Here is a 20,966-nt window from a genome sequence, read left to right as displayed (position 1 = left end):
GGAAGCCCTCCAAGTGCCTCTCAGATCACCCCCAGCCCTGGCAGAGGGTTTTTTTCCTCTGAGCTCTGTTGTTATTCTGAGTGGCAGGCTTTTCATTCTCCAGCCAATCTCCAGCCAATCATTCTACTCTCTGTTTCTAACAGTTCAGCATTTTTAGATTCCATATAGAGGTGTTATCATACAATATTTATCTTTTTCTGTCTGACATTTTACTTAACACAATGCCTCAAGTTTTATCCACGTTGTCAAAAATGGCAGGATTTCCTTCCTTCTCAGGGCTAAATACTGTATATATATTATATATAACATATTGTATATTACATAAATATATAATATATAATAATATATTTATATATAATATAATATATAATATATATATACCACATCTTCTTCATCTATTCAACCATTGATGGACTGAGGTTGTTTTTATATCTTCCTGCAAAAATAATGTTTTCTTCTTTTCTGTAAATCATTTTATAATTAGAATATAGAAATATTATTTCTTTCAGGGAAAAAAATTTTGTGTGCAAAAGAGGGGTTTAGACGTGTGAAAGGAGAGTTGTCTGCAGAAGCCCTAGTGCCACAGAGAAAAGGCCATGGTAAAGGCAGGCAAAGGAGAGGAAATGTTTTTGGCCAGTGGAAGGCAGGGAGGAGCCTGGGATAACCACCCAGCTCTCCAGGGAAGCCTGTGCCAGACTGAGAGCTCTCCTCTCTGCCAGAGTCATGCCAACCCAGGCTCTCCTGCCCATGCTTCTCCTCTCTGTGCTGCTGCTACAGGCCCAGGGAGGGCACCGTAAACTGAACAGGATGCAGGGTAGGTGATAGACTAAGGGGGTGGGGAGGGAAGGGGGCAAGAGGTGCTGTGTCGCTTCTGGGGAGGACCTGGAAACTGGAACCTTTCAGCACATCCTGCTCTGACTACAGCACTATGAAGATTCTGGGTCGTCCAAAGTCAAGGCCCTCTGGCTCCTTTACCCCGCACTGGGAACAATAATGGAGGTAGGGGCGGAACCTATGTCTTTTGACTCTCCATTCCAAATACTAGGACACAAATGGTACATAGTGTAGTGAAAGGTACATCAGGGCTGAAAATCACTTGGGGACACCCAACCACTGTTCTTGGATTTCTGCACGTATGTGATCTCTAAAGATCCGGAGATATTGATGGGAGTGGGTACAGAATGAAAGGGCCCTGGGAAAATAAGCTTTGGGGTGTCCAGGGTCAAGTTGAAGTTCCCATCAGAGGACCAGGATGGTGGCAGCAGAAGGGAAATAGCGCAAGTGGTATTTTCTGGGAAAGGGCAGGGGTCCTGGACACAGTGACAGGCACAGGAGAGAGGGGGGAAGGTGACAGGTCATCTTCCTCTCTGGACCCTGCAAATCCTGGGGAGTGAGAGGGTCTGCGGGGTGTCTCAGACTTTGCTGAGTTCTCAGAGTGTAGATTCTATGGGGGTGACTTCACCAAGACCATGACTAACATGGGAGACAGGTTCCTGTCTGCAGAGAAAGGAGAGGGCCCAGGGAGGCCAGGCATTGAGATCTGTTGGGGCAGAAGGTGTGTGGGTGGGGGGATATAGGATTTAAGATACTACAATCACCAGGTTTGGGTAAAGGGAAGAAATTGCGTTCCCTGAAAAGTTCAAGAGCATCATGAGTAGGACTTGGGTTTTAGGGTTTTTGGGAGAGGATTTAAGCTTGAGAGGAGTGCTCTTGAGGTTCCACTGACTCTGATTCTGCTCTTTTTAGGTCTAAAGGCCTGTGAGAAGAAGCCCAGCGTGTATCTTTGCAGCAATCACTGTTCATATTTTCTAAAGTGTCCAAAAGCAAATACTGTATGTTGTTCAACCTTCTGTGGGAACGTTTGCATGAGCCTCCAGTGAGTGGGTGAGGGTGCTGGACTTTGCATTCTGCTCCCCCAAACTTCTATTCAGACCAAAGCACAAGGACCTCAGGTCCTGGGCACCAGGATGTCAACGGGAGTACACCTTTACCCTGTCTGAACTGTTTGTTCCTGTCAAATAAACCAGAACAAATGTCCACAGACCTGCCTATCTTACTCCCAGGGCTTATAGTCATTGAGGACCCAGTGCAGACCCCAGAGCGCTCCCTTCTCTGGGTCCAGGGCTCTGATCTCTCCCCCCTTGTGATGTTTCTTTATTTTCTCTCCCACCAGGGCCCTGAGGCCCAGCCTCATTGTTGATCTGCTCATTGAACCAGTGACGCCAGGGAAGAAACTGCTCATGTGTGGTACCTCCCAATGCTAACCAGAACACTCCTCAGCCTGGAGTCAGAAGGGCCAAGTTAAACATGAGGTGGGGTGGGGCTACACTCTGGGGCACAAAGTAGGAGGTCCCCAAGGAGGCTTCTTCTTAAATTTAATCCACCTCCATTCTGTTCTACCCATTCTCCTTGTGAGGTTCAAATTACCATATGTTTACAATATAGAAAACCAATCGCAGGGAGTTAAGTGACATGCTTGAGGCCAAAAGACAGTGAGAGGTCATGTTGTGGCTAGAGGATGATGTTCATCTGGACTCCCTGTTTGGTCACTGCTCCTCCATTATTGTGAGAACACGGGTGTGGAAGTGAGTGCCTACACTATCGTCTCCCACCCCATCCTCCATCAATATGGCCCCTTTTGTGATGGGGCATGGAATGGGGTCCCAGGACCTGAGACTCCAGTGTCTTCCATCAAATGAATAGTCCCCACCTTTCCCCAATCCTCCTCCTTATGGTCTCATTCTCTCTCTCTCTTTTAACCCAGAAAGAAGCCAGGTGGTGGGGAACAGGGGGTTCACGGTGATACTACTAAGGATTAATTGGCCACTAAGGGGTCAGTAAGAGTGTTGCCCATGGTCTCATGGTGAATCAGTGGAATTCTGTGCAAGCAGAGCTCCTCTGAGGTTGTCCTGGGACTAAATCCAGGGACTAGGTCACATGTGCCCAAAGGGGACTTGGAGTCAAGTGTGAAGAACTCAGGCAGGTAGGCAGGGCTTGCTGGAGGCAGGTGTGCAGTGTTAAACTCCAGGGCAGTGCTTCCTGTGGGCATCAGTGAGGATTTCCCACAGAAGAAACCAGCATCCCTCAGGCCAGAGTCTATGGCCCACCTCAGAAGCATCCCAGGGCTCCTGGTATTGGAGGAGCTTCTCCACCTATCCTGGGAGCTGGGACTGTAGGAAAGAGATCATGATCCATTAGCAGCACAGACATCATCAGATGTAGGTGGATGGTAAGGGCATGCCCTGCCGCAGATCTTAGCGGGTGCTTCCTCAGACAACCTGACTCTGCAAGCATCTTCCCAGTGCTTGGCCATGCCCCCGAACACCCTGGGAGAGACTATTAAGAGAGGCAAAGCTACCTGCCAGGGCCCACGTAGAGAATGACCTCCACGTCCATGACCAGTGTTCCCCACTATGTGGGTTCACCATGCTGCCAGCTGACCTATTCCTTGCCACCAGTGTGAGCACCCCAGACCATGAATTCTACTGGAAGGATCTGGTTTTCTCCATTGTGATAACTCGTGTCTTGGCCTGTTCCCCAGAGATCTCTGGACACTCTACATTGCCTCACTGGACCGAGAGGCCACACCTAGACTGCTTTGGCTGGGAGGAGTGCTTGCCTGGCCAGCACTGCAAGTTCTGTGGTATGGGACAACTGTGTGCCCCTGTGGTAGATCAAGCGGAGGAGTGGGGACCCCTGCAAGACCCTGAATCTCATGGAGGCAGAGGAGGAAGCGAATGTAAATTGTGCCATGGCTTGGGTCTCCAGAAAGCCAAGTCCCAGCTGAGGAGAATCGTTGATCAGGCTGGTCTGTCTGTGAGAAACAATGGCCTTGCAGTTGCCCTGGCTTCTGCACCGTTCTCTTCTCATGCCCCAGACATGCTTTAGCAAATTTTGTCTTCGCAAGTTCTCATCACGGTAATAAGAAGTAGCTTTCTCATATGCAGGGACTCAGCCACATGCCTTCACTATCTTAGTCAGGACTAAGTCATCTCCTTGGCCCTGTGACATGATAGAGGTTGAAGAGACTTTGATTACTTGATATCCCACAGGACATCATGCTGGTCGCAGGTCACTTACATTGTGCTAACTGACCATGGGGAAATAGTAGGTAGCCTACATGCTTTATCACGTGCATGCTGGAGGATAAGACTTTCTATCTGGTGTATTTTCAGAGATCCACTGGTCTAGGTCATATGGAGACATTCTCTTGAGACAGGAGACAACTTCCGGCACCTTGTATTGTTCACCATGAAGCAAGAGAAAATGCATGGTGGGCCTCTGGATTTTGGAGATGACAAATGTCACTTTTGGGCATTCTCTATTTCCTTGGGAAATATAAGGCTGCTAGTTTTTCAAATTTTTTTATTTTTTCAGAATTTTTTTCTTATTTATTTATTTATTTATTTATTTGTTTGTTTGTTTGTTTTTAACGTTTTATTTATTTTTGAGACAGGGAGAGACAGAGCATGCACAGGGGAGGGTCAGAGAGAGGGAGACACAGAATCTGAAACAGGCTCCAGGCTCTGAGCTGTCAGCACAGAGCCCAACGCGGGGCTCGAAGTCACGGACCGCGGGATCATGACCTGAGCCGAAGTCGGCCGCTTAACCAACTGAGCCACCCAGGCGCCCCCAGAGTTTTTTTCTTTTTTAAGTCCAAGTTAGTCAACATATAGTATAATAGTAATTTCAAGAATAGAACTTAGTGATTCATCACTTACATTTAACACCCAGTGCTCATCCCAACCAATGCCTCCTTAATGCCCATTGTCCGTTTAGCCCATCCCCCCACCCAACACCCCGCCAACAACCTTCAGTTTGTTCTCTGTATTTAAAAGTCTCTTATGGGGGCGCCTGGGTGGTGCAGTTGGTTGAGCGTCCGACTTTAGCCAGGTCACGATCTCACGGTCCGTGAGTTCGAGCCCCGCGTCAGGCTCTGGGCTGATGGCTCAGAGCCTGGAGCCTGTTTCCGATTCTGTGTCTCCCTCTCTCTCTGTCCCTCCCCCATTCATGCTCTGTCTCTCTCTGTCCCAAAAATAAATAAACGTTGAAAAAAAAAAAGTCTCTTATGGTTTGTCTCTCTGTTTTTGTCTTATTTTTGCTTCCCTTCCCCTGTGTTCATCTGTTTTGTTTCTGAAATTCCACATATGAGTGAAATCATATGATACTGGTCTTTCTCTGACTGACTTATTTTGCTTAGCATAATACACTCTAGTTCTATCCACATCGTTACAAATGGCAAGATTTCATTCTTTTTGATGGGCGAGCAATATTCCATTTATATGTATGTTACATCTTCTTTATCCATTCACCAGTCGGTGGGCATTTGGGCTCTTTCCATACTTTGGCTGTTGTCGATAGTGCTGCTATAAACATTGGGGTGCAGGTGCCCCTTCGAAACAGCATTTTTGTATCCTTTGGATAAATACCTAGTAGTTCAATTGCTGGGTCATGGGGTAATTCTATTTTTAATTTTTTGAGGAACCTCCATACTGTTTTCCAGAGTGGCCGCACCAGTTTGCATTCCCACCAACAGTGCAAGAGGATTCCCCTTTCTCCACATCCTTGCCAACATCTGTTGTTGCCTGAGTTGTTAATGTTTGCCATTCTGACTGGTGTGAGGTGGTATCTCATTGTGGTTTTGATTTGTATTTCCCTGATGAAGAGTGATGTTGAGCATCTTTTTGTGTGTCTGTTAGCCATCTGGAAGTCTTCTTTGGAAAAGTGTCTATTCATGCCTTTTAAGGCTGCTAGTTTTGAACAAGACCCAGGTTAAGAAAAGATTCTGCAGCATGATCAGGGTATGTTGAAAGTTGCCTGCCAGTTGGGTCTTAGCACCTAGCCTATGCATTTTACTAAATGTGTCTCTGGTGGATTAAGATGCTGGATAGAACATTTACATACTCAATTAGGAGAATCACAGAACACATACTTGGAGTATTGAGGTGAAGCCTTGTCCTCTTCTGTTGACAAGTGCTTTCCATTTGAGAAGCATCTCTTTACTTGCTAGTGGACCCCAGTAAAAAAACTGAATGCCTGACCATGGGACATTGAGTCACTTTGAAACTGGAATTATCCATCACAAATTGGGAGCTATCTGACCTATGAAGCCTTAAAATGGGATGTGTATAGAGGCAGTTCATTGTCAAATAGAAATGGTATAAATGAGACTGGGCTTGATCAGATAATTTCTTCTGGAAATGAGTAACCTGTGTAATCAGGTATTTGGGCTCCAAAGACCCACTGATATCTCCTCTTGCTTCATTCTTGCCTGCTGCCACTAAGTCTCCGACAGGGGCTCCCCTTTCCACACATGCATTCCCTAAGAAGTGGTGTCTTTTAATATCTGCCTATTTGGGTCCCTTGTGCTTTCAAATCCCTTCCTTATGGTTTCTTAGGAACCAGAGAGACCTGATCTACCAGATATCAGCCTTGTGTTCTAGGCTAAGCCCCCTGCTCATATCTCATTTCCATACCATCTGTGTATGTCTTTGCCATTAACCTAAAATATAAAACTGTCAGTTATTTTTTACCAGCAAGAATAGGTTAACTTGGGAATAGCAGAGAATTGCAAATCAGGGCTAACAAGCTTCAACAGAAGAATAGGCAAGTCCAGAGAAGAAAGGAGAGGAAGGTTCTTTTATAGAGGAAAGTGGGAATTAACAGGGAGTTCCAACTAGAATGGCTTTTCATTGGTTGTGATAGTCTCTTATTGGGTGGGCTATTGCCAGGGGAGGAGGAAAACCTTTCATCTTGCTGTGACAACAAAGCTAAGGTACTATCCACTTTCTGGGAACATTTCCTGTTGGGTCAGCAATTGATAACAAGTAGTGTGGTAGGAGCACTCCCCCTGGTGGCCTCCCAACTCCATTTCAGTGAGGTTTCCCTTTATTAATTTTCACATTGCATCTATGTGGATGCCAACACTACTAATCCAAATCTGCTGGATATGAGTGTTTTATTTCTCTGCTCACAGATTGTTTGAAATTTGTAGCATTCTCTATTTCCTCATTAGGCTGTGGCTATGGGTTATAGATTGATTTATTTGCTTTCCTTGTTGAGCTGTATTTTTTTTGTTTTGTTTTGTTTTTAGGAAAAAGATCTTATAACACCTGATGGGATGAACTCTATTCTTCCCATTCTTACATGTGAGTAAATGAAGTTTCAGAGAAATGAGACGACTTACCTAAAGTCTTTCAGTCAGCAAGTGGTGGAGGTGAGTTTCAAATCTGTCTGATGACAGGTCTGTGAGTATGACACTATACAACTGTGAACTTCCAATCAATAATACATTGGCTCCTCTGAATGACATTCTGGATCATCTATGGTTCAGGGTCAGGATGAGGGAAAATGGGTTGACCCATATTCTGTTGGTGCAAGTATAACCCAAACATTGTGAAGGGAGAATTGGCAACATTTATGCACAGATTAAATTGTGTGTATTTTCATTTCTTCTCACATTGGCTTTCCCAAGGAATAAAGAAATGCTCAAGGATTTAGTTATAAGAATGTAACTAATAATAGTGAAATGATTGCTTACAATAGGGAAAAACTGGAACAACCAAGATGTCAATAACTGGTGATTAATTGGCAGACCAATGCCTTAATCAATGAAGTTGTAGAAAATATTTAAGACTATGGGAAAATATTCATTATAAATGTTAAATTTTAAAATAGTCACAGGATTTTCCACTATAATTTTTCTACTTTTATTATGATAAAATACACATAAATCTAACCATTTTTCTTTTTTCTTTTTTTAAAATTTACATCCAAATTAGCATATAGGGCAACAATGATTTCAGGAGTAGATTCCTTAGTGCCCCTTACCCATTTAGCCCATCCCCCTCCCACAACCCATCCAGTAACCCTCTGTTCGTTCTCCATATTTAAGAGTCTGTTATGTTTGTCCCCCTCACTGTTTTTACATTATTTTTACTTCCCTTCCCTTGTGTTCATCTGTTCTGTGTCTTAACGTCCTCATATGAGTGAAGTCATATGATACTTGTCTTTCTCTGACTAATTTCACTTAGCATAATACCCTCCAGTTCCATCTACGTAGTTGCAAATGGCAAGATTTCATTCTTTTTGATTGGCGAGTAATACTCCATCGTATACATATACCACATCTTCTTTATCCATTCATCAGTTGATGGACATTTTGGCTCTTTCCATACTTTGGCTATTGTTGATAGCGCTGCTATAAACATTGGGGTGCATGTGCCCCTTCGAAACAGCACACCTGTATCCCTTGGATAAATACCTAGTAGTGCTATTGCTGGGTTGTAGGGTAGTTATATTTTTAACTTTTTGAGGAACCTCCATACTATTTTCCAGAGTGGCTGCACCAGCTTGCATTCCCACCAACAATGCAAAAGAGATCCTCTTTCTCTGCATCCTCGCCAACATCTGTTATTGCCTGAGTTGTTAATGTTAGCCATTCTGACAGGTGTGAGGTGGTATCTCATTGTGGTTTTGATTTGTATTTCCCTGGTGAGGAGTGAAGTTGAGCATTTTTTCATGTGTCGGTTGGCCATCTGGATGTCTTCTTGGAGAAGTGTCTATTCATGTCTTTTGCCCATTTTTTTCACTGGATTATTTGTTTTTTGGGTGTTGAGTTTGAGAATTTCTTTAAAGATTTTGAATACTAACCCTTTATCGGATATGTCATTTGCAAATATTTTTTCCCATTCCGTTGGTTGCCTTTTAGTTTTGCTGCTTGTTTCCTTTGCTGTGCAGAAGTTTTTTATTTTGATGAGGTCTCAGTAGTTCATTTTTGCTTTTGTTTCCCTTGCCTCTGGAGACGTGTTGAGTAAGAAGTTGCTGCGGCCAAGATCAAAGAGGTTTTTGCCTGCTTTCTCCTCGAGGATTTTGATGGATTCCTGTCTTACATTTAGGTCTTTCATCCATTTTGAATTTATTTTTGTGTATGCTGTAAGAAAAGTGGTCCAGGTTCATTTTTCTGCATGTTGCCGCCCAGTTTTCCCAGCACCACTTGCTGAAGAGACTGTCTTTATTCCATTGGATATTCTTTCCTGCTTTGTCAAAGATTAGTTGGCCATACATTTGTGGGTCCATTTCTGGGTTCTCTATTCTGTTCCATTGATCTGAGTGTCTGTTTTTGTGCCAGTACCATACTGTCTTGATGATTACAGCTTTGTGATACAGCTTGAAGTCCGGGATTGTGATGCCTACTGCTTTGGTTTTCTTTTTCAAGATTGCTTTGGCTATTCGGGGTCTTTTCTGGTTCCATACAAATTTTAGGATTGTTTGTTCCAGCCCTGTGAAGAATGCTGGTGTTATTTTGAAAGGTATTGCATTGAATATGTAGATTGCTTTGGTTAGTATTGACATTTTAACAATATTTGTTCTTCCTATCCAGGAGCATGGAATCTTTTTCCATTTTTTTGGTCTTCTTCAATTTCTTTTTTTTTTTTTTTAAATTTTTTTTTCAACGTTTTTTATTTATTTTTGGGACAGAGAGAGACAGAGCATGAACGGGGGAGGGGCAGAGAGAGAGGGAGACACAGAATCCGAAACAGGCTCCAGGCTCTGAGCCATCAGCCCAGAGCCTGACGCGGGGCTCGAACTCACGGACCGCGAGATCGTGACCTGGCTGAAGTCGGCCGCTTAACCGACTGCGCCACCCAGGCGCCCCTTCTTCAATTTCTTTTATAAGCTTTCTATAGTTTTCAGTGTAGAAAAAATTAAAGAAAAATATTTTTAATAGAAATTGAAAATAAAAATAAAATTTTTCCCCTTTCTGTATTCAAGAAAAAGAAATGAAACGACAAAGGGGAAAAAAAAGTGAATAGATGGACCTGCGAGCAGACTGAAATATGATTGAAATTACTTCGTTTTCCCCTAGAAGTCAAACAATGAAGCACTTTATTGTCTGTAAACTAAGCAGGTGGAGAGATTTGTGTTCCTGAAGAGCGAGGTTGGCCCAGTGGGTGGGGCTTAGTGTAATGGCTCCGTTCTCCACTAGATGGCGCTGCTCAGCTTACTGGTGTGAATTGTGGCGCCTGTAGGTGTGTACACGCATGCGCGGGAGCAGTGAAAATGGCGTCACCCAGCTACCCAGTCTCTAGTGTTGTAACTCTGTTCTGCCGGACCCCCAATTGCGCACCGGTCCTTTGTCTCCAGCTTCCATCCACTCCCCGCTTTTACACAGTCCTGACCAAGTCCCAGGCAGCACCTCTCTCCTGAGTTTTCTCTCAGATGTGGCCGTGTTTCCCGACCCCTTACTTCTGAAGGGCTGCGGCTTTGACCCATCCTGCCCCTCTGCGAAAGGGTCTCACCGAGCAGTGGCCGGGTGCTGGCCACACCCAGGAATGTTCGCGGGATCATGCTGCTGCCGAAGCCCAGAGACCGCGGCCGGCCGGGTGCCAGCCCCCCCCAGAAAGAGTTCACGCGATCGTGTAGCAGCAGCGCTTCAGGGATTATGGAAAAACACAACACGCGTCTGTCACCAGGCTTCACCCCCAGCGACCTTGTTCCAGCACCAGCGAATGTGGTTGTTCTCCCGGGTCCACTGGGGCACACAGCCTCTACCAGATGTCCTCCAGAGAGGGAAACCGCCTCTCCCCTGTGGCCCGAAGACCCCCGGACTTCGCTCTGCTCCTGGGGATTCACCCTTCTCACCAGAGCACCGCCAGGTATCGAGCTGCAGAGTTTCAGACTCTGCGCCCCGCCCCCCCCTCCCCCGTTTATAGTCTTAATGGAATTTAAACTCTCTCCTTTCTCTTTTCTTCCTTTTTAGTTCAGTCCCTGCAGCTGTTTCCACTCTTCCACTTTCTCTCCAGCTGCTTTTGGGGGGGGGTGCTTTCCCACATTCTCCCCCCCCCATCTCCGTCCTCTCTCCACAAGCAAAAAACAGCTCCCTGCCCTCAGCGGCTTCTCTCTCCCCAGTTCATCTCTCTGCGCCGCGTACCTGCTGAGTTCTGTGGTTCAGGGTGTGCAGATTGTTGTGTTAATCCTCAATTCAGTTTTCTAGGTGTGCAGAATGGTTTAGTGTTGATCTGGTTGTATTTCATGGATGCGAGACACACAAAAAACCTTCCATGGTGTTCCCAGGTTTTTTATATATGGCTTTAATTATGTTGAGGTGGTGTTCTATTCCTAGTTTGTTTTTACTATGAAAGGCTGTTGAGATTTGTTGAGTGATTTTTCTGCATCAATTGAGATGATCATGTGTTTTTTTTCCCTCCCATTCTTTTAATGTGGTATATTATGTCGATCATTTTTCATATATTAAAGTATTCTTGCATTTCAGGAATAAATTTAACTTGATCGTGAGTGATGTATAATCCTTTTAGTACACTGCTTAATTCAGTCTGATATTATTTTGTTGAGGTCCAGAACTTCTCTTTGGTGGAGGTTTTTGCTGAGATTTTTGATTCAGGTTTTCAAATTAGTTATAGGTAAGGGACCTGGGTGGCTCAGTCGGTTGAGCATCTGACTTCGGCTCAGGTCATGATCTTGAGGTTCGTGAATTTGAGCCCTGTATTGGGCTCCGTGCTGACAGCTCAGAGCCTGGAGCCTGCTTTGGATTCTGTGTCTCCCTCTCTCTCTGCCCCTCCCTCACTCATGCTCAGTCTCTCTCTCTCAAGAGAAACTGGGGACTTGACCATCTGGCATACATGGCTCTAGACTCACTTCCTTTTAAATCTTGTACCTGGCACTTACTAGCTGTGTGGCCTTGGGCAAGTTGCTTAACTCTTCTGTGCCTCAGTTTCTGTATCTGTAAAATAAGAATAATAGTAGTACTAAACTCATAGTGTCATTGAAAGTATGTATTAATTAATACATGTTACATATCTGACACATAGTAAATTTGCTCTTAAACTGAATGATTCTCAACACTTCATTGGGCGAGTGTTTCATTTGTTTATTTAACAAACAAACATAGACTCTATGCCAGACTTTGGCTCTAAGTGCTTAACACATAATCACTCCTGGAGCCTTCACAACAACCTTATTGGTTGGAAAGTGCTATTATTATCCCCATTAGCAAATGAGGAAATTAGGGTGCAGAGAAGATTAGTGACTTGCCCAAGTAAGTGGAAGCTAGGATTTGGATCCAGATAAAGTGTGTGTGTGTGTGTGTGTGTGTGTACAAATGTATGTATTTATGAGAGTGGGCACAAGTGAGCGAGGGAGAGAGAGAGAGAGAGAGAGAGAGAGAAGTGGAGCTCACCCAAAGAGGGGCTTAAGTCTGTGTTTTAAATTTCTATGTTATGTGGACTTTTGCAAGCTCTCTTGGCAGACCTCTCTCTTCTCATCAGCACAAAAGTCAGAAATTAATATCAAAGATGGATGGGGCTTTATAAAAATCTTCACATAGATGCTACAGAAAATTAGATACATAGATCCTCTCCCACCTCCACAATCACCCAGCCTTCCAGAAATGTGTGTGTTGGTGGAGTGCAGGAGGCTCCTGCAATTCCACAGTGATCTGCTTCTGTCTATGCTACCTGCAGCAAAAAGAAAGGAAAAAAGAAAGTACCACTTGAATAGGAATCCAGTCATAATGTTCTAAATGTACCCAACTTATGGCTTGGGGCAGAACTCCCAGATCTGTCACAGCCAGAACGATAATTACATTCTGAGTGTTTGAAATCTATTCTGCTCATCGTTGCCCTGTGCAGGGGCTCTGGCATTCCCAGAGACCAGGAGGAAGAGCCACCAGTCAAATAGCTACCAGCTTCCAACTCGAACATCTTCAGAGGTAGGTAGAGGTCAGAGTCTTGGGGCTAGAATTGGGAACTTGCAAACACTTTTGTTTGTGGTTTGGTTGGATGAGTTCCCTGTCTAAATCATGCCTCCAGATCACGCCAACCCTATCCCTATATGGAAGAAATTATTGTCCTTTTTGTTCAAATGGAGAAACTAAGAGAGAGAAAGATGACGTGGATAGACACTGTGTCCCTTCATGCATGATACCCTGACAAGGATACTATGTATTGATTATGTAATATTCCCACTGAGCATGTATAACCTGAGTCTAATCATAAGAAATTTCAGACAAAGCCCAAAATGAGGAATGTTCAACTAAAAGAAAAGTTTGGCTCTGTTATTCAAAAATTTCAGTGTTGTATAAGACAAAGGACATTACTGGGTGAATCTGTAAAATGGAATACTGATAGTAGCTTAGATAAGTGTATAAAAGTATATTTTGTCAATGTTAAATTTAATGAAATTGATAATTGTACTATGATCACTCACCAGAACTAATTCCAAATAGGTCAAATAGTTAAAAAAAAAAAAAAGACCACAATAAACTCAATGAGATCAATGTTTACTCTTCTGGAGAAGAAAAGAGAGTCTGAGCTTAATAATCACAATAGCGGCCATTTATTTTGTGCATTCCATGTGCCAGACCCTATGCGTGGTACTTTCTATACTCAACATTTGCAATGTGGATTATAATATCACCTCCATGTTACAGGTAGGGAAACTGAGGCTCTGAGAAGTTAGGTGGTAGGCCAATTTCAAAATTTCAATTAGGCTCAATGCGTTGGGGTCAGGTTTCAAGCCCAGGTCTCTCTGATTCCAATGCGCATGTTTTGTTCTCTGTCTTATATGATATTGACAGTCTTCAGTGTGGTAACAAGTGGGAGGGAATTTCCCTTTTATGGTGAGACAAGATGAGCATCCTATTTGCAGAATAAACCAATTTTAATGGAGAAGAAAACTGGCAACAACTATGTAGGGTTCGTAATAGGCAGTACCCTTTACTCAGGACTTCTGGAGCTAGACATTTGTGCTCTGAAGCTAATACGGGATTTAACTGAATTTTAGTTGCAATATTCCTACTGACACTTTTTCCTAATGCAGAGAAATTTTCAGATATTACAAATTTTCAGATACCTTATGATCAATGGGGAAGTATGAATGCTATATGTAACTAGAATATTGGGAAAATATTCACAGAGAGTGTTATTGATAGTATGGTGAAAAGCTTGTCCTTTGTCTCGTTTAAATTTATTTATAAAAGCTACTTTTTTTCCTTACCTCCCTGTGAGACCTTGGGTGTAGAACTTGACTTTTCTAGACTTTAGAATATATAAAAGGAGTCTGAGCCCATGCAATAGTCAAAATACTAAAATTGAATTGAAATTGTGGCTTCCCCCACACCAAGAAACCTGCAACTGGGGAAGAGAGTGGACAGTTTCCTCTTCTCCTGCAGCTGGCTAAGTGCCATTTTGGAGGTGAGAGGAGGAGAGGGGGTCAGGATGGTTCTTTCTGGCAGGGAGGATTGTACCTTTGTGCTCTGTGCTTTCCGGGCTTAGTATTGCTTAAAGTTTACTCCATTGTGGGTGGTTCTCAAAGAACTCAAAGAACTCAAAGTTCTCAAAGAACTCAAGGGTTCTTTGAGTTTTCCCCCCACCCCAACTGATGCAAGTTTCTCACCTGTGGTTCTCTTGATATGGCGGAATCTACCTCCTTTCTGATACCTTTCCCAGGTCCTAGGCATCTGGCTACTCACTTTCTACTTCTTTATGCTGAGGTCCCCTGGCCTTCCCAGGCAGCCCGCCTGACATGAAGCTAGTGCAAACCTACACTGGCTTTCTTCCATATGTTGCCTTATCAAATGCCATAGCACAAGCTGTAGTCTCTTGCTTGTGGCCATAGGTCATTTCAGCCAGTGTCCTACCCTTTGTTTCTCTGTTGTGACTCAGACACCTGCTACTATGTCTCCACAAAACCTTGGGGGTGCATAAAAAGCTCTATGGGAGGTATTCTCAAAGCCTTTCTGGTGACTCGGAATTAAAAGAGCACAGCAGTTGGGGCACCTGGGTGACTCCCTCAGTTAAGTGTCTGACTCTTGATTTCAGATCAGGTCATGATCTCACGGTTCTTGATTTTGAGCCCTGCATTGGGCTCTGTGCTGACAGTGCGAGGCCTGCTTAAGATTCTCTCTCCTTCCCTTTCTCTCTCTGCCCCCTCATCTCTCTCTCTCTTTCTCTCAAGGTAAATAAACTTTAAAAAAGAAAATAAAAGAGCACAGCATTCTTTAAAAATGAGAGAGAAAAATGGCCCAAAAGTGGTTGGTGACTCTTAAAACTCTGACTTTTTTTTTTTTTTTTTTAATTTTTTTTTTCAACGTTTTTTATTTATTTTGGGGACAGAGAGAGACAGAGCATGAACGGGGGAGGGGCAGAGAGAGAGGGAGACACAGAATCGGAAACAGGCTCCAGGCTCTGAGCCATCAGCCCAGAGCCCGACGCGGGGCTCGAACTCACGGACCGCGAGATCGTGACCTGGCTGAAGTCGGACGCTTAACCGACTGCGCCACCCAGGCGCCCCAAAACTCTGACTTTTTTAAAGGTAGAAAATGACTAGGAATTTGACATATTTTTTTGCAGGTGATTTTTGAGCACATCTTCTTGAAAGTACAAGTTGATTGGTCTCACATGCTCACTTTAGGGTCTCTCTGAAGGTCTTGGCCAAAACTTTAATTTTAATACCAAGTTATACATTTTTAAATAAAAAGTCAAGATATATAAATAAATAATATCTACATATATATCATATATATCATATATCATATATATATAAATAAAAAGTCAAGCCAGATAGCCTGATTTCATCTTTATGTGCACATATAAAAGAATAACATACACCAATATAGTGGGGTTACTAGAAATATTTCATTGTCTTCTTTGTATTTTTTTATGTTTTAAGAATTTTGTAAGCTGGATCTAAATTATCTTTTTTTTTTTAATTTTTTTTTTCAACATTTTTTATTTATTTTTGGGACAGAGAGAGACAGAGCATGAATGGGGGAGGGGCAGAGAGAGAGGGAGACACAGAATCGGAAACAGGCTCCAGGCTCCGAGCCATCAGCCCAGAGCCCCACGCGGGGCTCGAACTCACAGACCGCGAGATCGTGACCTGGCTGAAGTCGGACGCTTAACCGACTGCGCCACCCAGGCGCCTCATGGATCTAAATTATCTTCTAATCAGGGGAAGGCAGCACATTTTTAAAAACACATTTTCTTTTTTGTTTTGTTTTGTTTTGTTTTGTTTTGGGAGAACTTTATTTTTTAATATATGAAATTTACTGTCAAATTGGTTTCCATACAACACCCAGTGCTCATCCCAAAAGTAAAAACACATTTTCAAAATAATTTTTTTTTTTTGCAAAAGGAAGGCATGAAGTGTGAGATGGAGAGAAACCTTTTAGCAAAGCCAATGTTCAGTGTGCCTTTTGCCGAGTGGGTAGAGGCAAGGAGGAATGAGTAGACAAAGAATAAAGAAATTCTATGAGCACGTCTTCTTGCTTCACAACTCTGTTTATACTTCTTGGTCTCCAGCAGCAACTGAAAAGGGGAAAAACATCCTGACAGTATATATTCAGACACATACGGTCAGCATCATGAAGCTCTGGATGCCTCAACTCATGACTTTCCTCTGTATGGTGCTACCGTCTGTGCTGGGAGTGATAAAAGAAAAACACAACTGTAGGTGACTAGGCTGGGCTGGGGAGTCAAAGGGGTGGGGGGTACTCTGCTTGTTCCTGGATAAGTGAAGGGGTATTGTGTCTGGCACATCTGACTCAGGACTCAGGACCTTCCCTGGAACACCTAGTGGAGATTCAGAGACTTTCTTACGCACAGAGTCCAAGAAGTGTCCAAGTTGAGGTCCTTTGATGCTTCCTCTCCAACCTTGAAAGTGGCAATGGGTACCTGTCACCTTTTATGTACATTCCATATGTTATAAGGATATAATATTTTCCCATGTCAGGCTACCATAACTTTTTGTACTTCCAGAAGCTCTGTGTCTTAGCTTGTGTGTACTTTGATGAGTCCCATATGGGGATTTCTTAATATATACACTTAGTTTCAGTGGCAGGATCTTTCTGAATATGAAAAGATAGAGAAGAGACATGAGATGGGGCCCTAGTGGGGCAAAGTTGGGGGCCATGTGATGAGAAAATGGAATCAGTCGAGGGTACCAAGAAAATTGAGTGAGAGAGAGAATTTGGTGAGAAGCTGTTCTTAAAGGTGGAGTCAGCAAGGAAGAGAAGAAAAAGAGAAAGAATCTGTTCCTTACTCTCCCTGGTCTGGCTTCCCACACTAGGAATTAAGTATGGTAATAAGGCTAGAGGCTACCTTGGGCCCCTCCTATTACAGAAATGTAGATTTTATAGGATGACACATAAACATGGGGAGTATGAGGAGTCCTGTCTCCAGGATGCTTGATGAGGGCCCAGAGGTCTGTGGGAGCAGAGAAGGCAGAGATCTGTGAAGACACAATGAGGAAGCTCAGCAGGGGGATTTTCTCATAAGGCAGATGGATAGTCAGGTGGGGCTTGGTGGGGCTTTGATTCTAGGAGGGGCTGTTAAGCTCATGAAGGACTTCTCTTCCCACCTTGGGAAGCCCCTGTGAGCCTCTTCCCATCTCATCTCAATTACAGGGGCTGAAATGTTACTTGAGGAGTGCTGGGGACAGCCAAATGTCCTTGAATGCACAAAGAAGTGTTCTGGAACCTTTAAATGTATAAACAAAAATCACACATGCTGCTGGACCTATTGTGGAAACATCTGCTGGAAAAATAAAGTGAGTTGGGAGGTGTGTTTGGGCATGGATCTTCTCTGATTCTCAGATGCTGTTATTCATAAACAGAAGACCGAAGCACCCTAAATCCTAGGCACAAAAATAGTGGAAGACAATGTACCCTAAACCTGGACAGCAGTTCACTGGCAAATAAACCAAGATACCAGACTGGGGCATATTGGTCATTATATAATCAATGCCTATGTTGTTCTCATTATATTGCTCAATGGTTTGCTCTTTTCCTGATTTTTGTCCAAATTTCTAACCATTGCCTCTAGAGTCAGACCTTTCTATGAGCCCTTTTGGCTCAGCCAGGCCCCAAATTTCTATGTTTCTCTGTTCAATGAACCAAACCCACCTCCCCACCTCAGAAGTGGACTTTTTCTTGTTACAAAAAGTACTCCTGTCCCAGGGTCTGCCATAGATGGGTAATATTAAGCTTGGGAATGAATGCTTGTTCCTCAGAGTTCCCTAACCTCTGAGTATATAACCTTTCTGTCTTACAGGAAATCTTTGAAAGACGTCTAAAACCCTAATCTCCCAGCTGGACACCAGTCTGTTCTCACTGAGGGCTGGGCAGGAGCAAATCCTTGACAAATAAACTCATTTATCAACAGTGGCTTTTAGCTTTTTCAACTCCATTTCACTACTTTTTTTTTTAACTTTATTTTTTATTTTTAAAAATTTTCATCCAAATTAGTTAGCATATAGTGAAGCAATGATTTCAGGAGTAGATTCCTTAATGCCCCTTACCCATTTAGCCCACCGCCCCAACAGATCTCAATGCCTGGCCTCCCTGGGCCCTCTCCATTGTCTGCAGCCAGGAACCTGTATCCCTTGTAAGTCATGGCTTGGGTGAAGCTACCCCCCATAGAATCTACACTCTGAGAACTCAGCAAAGTCTGAGACATCCCGCAGACCCTCTCACTCCCCAGGATTTGCAGGGTCCAGAGAAGAAGATGACCTGTCACTTGTCCCCCTCTCTTCTGTGCCTGTCACTGTGTCCAGGACCCCTGCCCCTTCCCAGAAAATACCACTTGCACTATTTCCCTTCCGCTGCCACCATCCTGGTCCCTCTGATGAGAACTTCGACTTGACACCCCAAAACTTACTTTCCCAGGGCCCTTTCTTTCTGTACCCATTCCCATCAATATTACTGGATGTTTACAGGTCACGGAAGTACAGAAATCCAAGAATAGTTGTTTGGTTTCCCCAAGTGATTCTCAGCCCTGATGTACCTTTCACTACTGAGTGTACTGTTTAGTGTCTGGGTACTTGGGATGGAGAGTCAAAAGACATAGTTTCCCCCTCCACTCCCATCAGTGTTCCTGGTGCTGCGTAAAGGGGCCAGAGGGCTATCGTTTGGGAAGACCCAGAATCTTCATAGTGCTGTGGTCAGAGTGATGAGGGACCATAAGGCAGGCTGAGGGCCAAGCACAAGCTAGCATCACCCCCCACCCCCAGGTGGGATATGAGATATTCCTCAGACACTCCTAACTGCACAAGTACAAAGGAAAGGACAGAAAACAAATGACTAACTGATAGAGATCACAGTCATACAGGACATGGGTCTCCATCAGTTTACAAATATCTTAGTAAATTAAAATTTAAATAAATTTTAAAAATTTAGCAAATTTATCAATAGCCTAGTCTCTAGAAACCTATAGACTCAGTTTCCTGGAGTCCCTAATATCACCCTTCCCTCCATAGTGATGTGGGGAAGGATTAAAGGCAAGAAGGAAATGGCAGGTAAAATTAAATTTCTTTATAACCTGCAGCCCATCGACAAGTACTTGAGGCAAATATAGAGTAGTACACTTCTCCAGGAACATTTGTCCTAGAGGGCCCTACCGCCTTAATGCTTTGCTAGAGGGCAAAACAACCTTAGCTTGACAATAGCTAGGCTTCCAGTAATCTGTGAGTCTTTAGCTTATGAAAGTCTCTTTGGAAACTTCCCTTTTGACTTTACCTCCCCCAAGTCCATGGTTCTACACAACCCCAGTGAAGCTCTTCCTGCCCACTGGTCCCGTTCCCGTGCTTTAATAAAATCACCTTTTTGCACCAAAGACATCTTCAAGAATTCTTTCTTGGCTGTCGGCTCCAGACCCCACGAACCCCACCATCACCCCAAAACCTCATCAAGAGCAGAATGTGCTGAAAGGGTCCAATTCCCAGGTCTCCCTCAGAAGGGACACAGCCCCTCCTGGCTCCCTTCCCTCCCCACCCCCTTAGTCCATCACCTATTCTGCATCCTGTTCAGTTTATGGTGCCCTCCCTGGGCCTGTAGCAGCAGCACAGAGAGGAGAAGGATGGGCAGCAGAGCCTGGGTTGGCATGACTCTGGCCAGAGAGGAGAGTTCTCAGTCTGCCACAGGCTTCTCTGGAGAGCTGGGTGGTTATCCTGGGCCCTTCCTGCTTCCACTGGCCGCTCAAGGGGCCTTTTCCCCCATCCCCTATGCCTGTACCTGACCATGGCCTGTTCTCTGGGACTTGGGCTTCTGCAGACAAGTCCTCCTCTCACGTGACTAAACCCCTCCCTTGCAAACAATTATTTTCTACTTTAATTATAGTGCCTTAGAGCTCAGAGTTATCCAAAGCACAAAGACTCAGGGGCTCAGGGCTGGGCTTTGTTTTGACCCTTAGGGATAAGAAGGACTTGGAACTGGAACTGGATTGAGTGAGGGTGGTTATTCCTTCATGACAAAAGAGGTAGAGAAGAACAAAAGGTTAGGGACCCTCAAAGGAAGGATCAGGGAAGGAAAGCATTTTCCTCTTGGATATCCAGGATATTACAGGGGAGGAAAGCAATTTTTCCTCTACCCTTCTTGGTTCTTGTTTGAAACCACCCCTGCAGTAAAAGACAGATTAGCAGGAGAAAAACAAACTGAATTTTCCTAACATGTATACCTCCAATATACATGGGAGAGACCAGGAAAACTGAGTAACTTCCCCAAGTGGCCCAAATGATCTCCTCAAAACCTGCTTCAGCTGAAGACAAAAGATGTGGAAAGGAAGGGGAAGACCAGTTATGGGAAGTCACCAGGAAAGGCACTAAGAACAAAGGTATGGTTGTTATGCAGATTTCTGCTACAGGCTCCATTGATAAAGAGTTTCTAGGGGTTGAAAGTCACCTTCTTTTCCACTTAACAGAGAGGAAGACACGTTTACAAATGGAGACTTTCCTCATATGTGTAAATGTTTCTTATGAGGGGGAGCAAACTTTGCCAACCCAGGATCTGCCTCTATGGCATATTGATTATTTTACGCTGGTTATTTTTAAGAAATAGCAGACACAGGTGAAACTCTGAAAACTGAATAGAAGTTACCATTTTGTAACAGATTGTTTAATGTAATCCCGGGCCATTGAGAGATGGAAGGGAGAGAAGATGTGTTGCTTCAATT

The 20,966-nt window shown here is 43.9% G+C and overlaps 2 protein-coding genes across 2 annotated transcripts; both read left to right on the top strand.

The window, feature by feature from the left end:
- The first annotated feature begins 395 nt into the window (after window positions 1-395).
- On the top strand, window positions 396-2,041 carry WFDC10B (WAP four-disulfide core domain 10B). The gene is made up of 2 exons (XM_058685782.1): window positions 396-814; window positions 1,747-2,041. Exons 1-2 carry the CDS (start codon window positions 724-726, stop codon window positions 1,878-1,880), a joined length of 225 nt encoding a protein of 74 aa, XP_058541765.1. The 5' UTR covers window positions 396-723; the 3' UTR covers window positions 1,881-2,041.
- A 7,634-nt stretch (window positions 2,042-9,675) lies between these two features.
- WFDC11 (WAP four-disulfide core domain 11) lies at window positions 9,676-19,631 on the top strand. The gene is made up of 4 exons (XM_058685781.1): window positions 9,676-10,658; window positions 16,323-16,469; window positions 17,426-17,568; window positions 18,072-19,631. The coding sequence occupies exons 1-4, from the start codon at window positions 10,349-10,351 to the stop codon at window positions 18,099-18,101; spliced, it is 630 nt and encodes a 209-aa protein (XP_058541764.1). The 5' UTR covers window positions 9,676-10,348; the 3' UTR covers window positions 18,102-19,631.
- The last annotated feature ends 1,335 nt before the right edge of the window (window positions 19,632-20,966 follow it).

The sequence above is a fragment of the Neofelis nebulosa genome, chromosome 9, assembly GCF_028018385.1.
Source record: "Neofelis nebulosa isolate mNeoNeb1 chromosome 9, mNeoNeb1.pri, whole genome shotgun sequence".
NCBI classification, from domain to species: Eukaryota; Metazoa; Chordata; class Mammalia; order Carnivora; family Felidae; genus Neofelis; species Neofelis nebulosa.
Note: the sequence above shows the minus strand (reverse complement) of the source record. Positions and strands in the feature narration are given on the sequence as shown.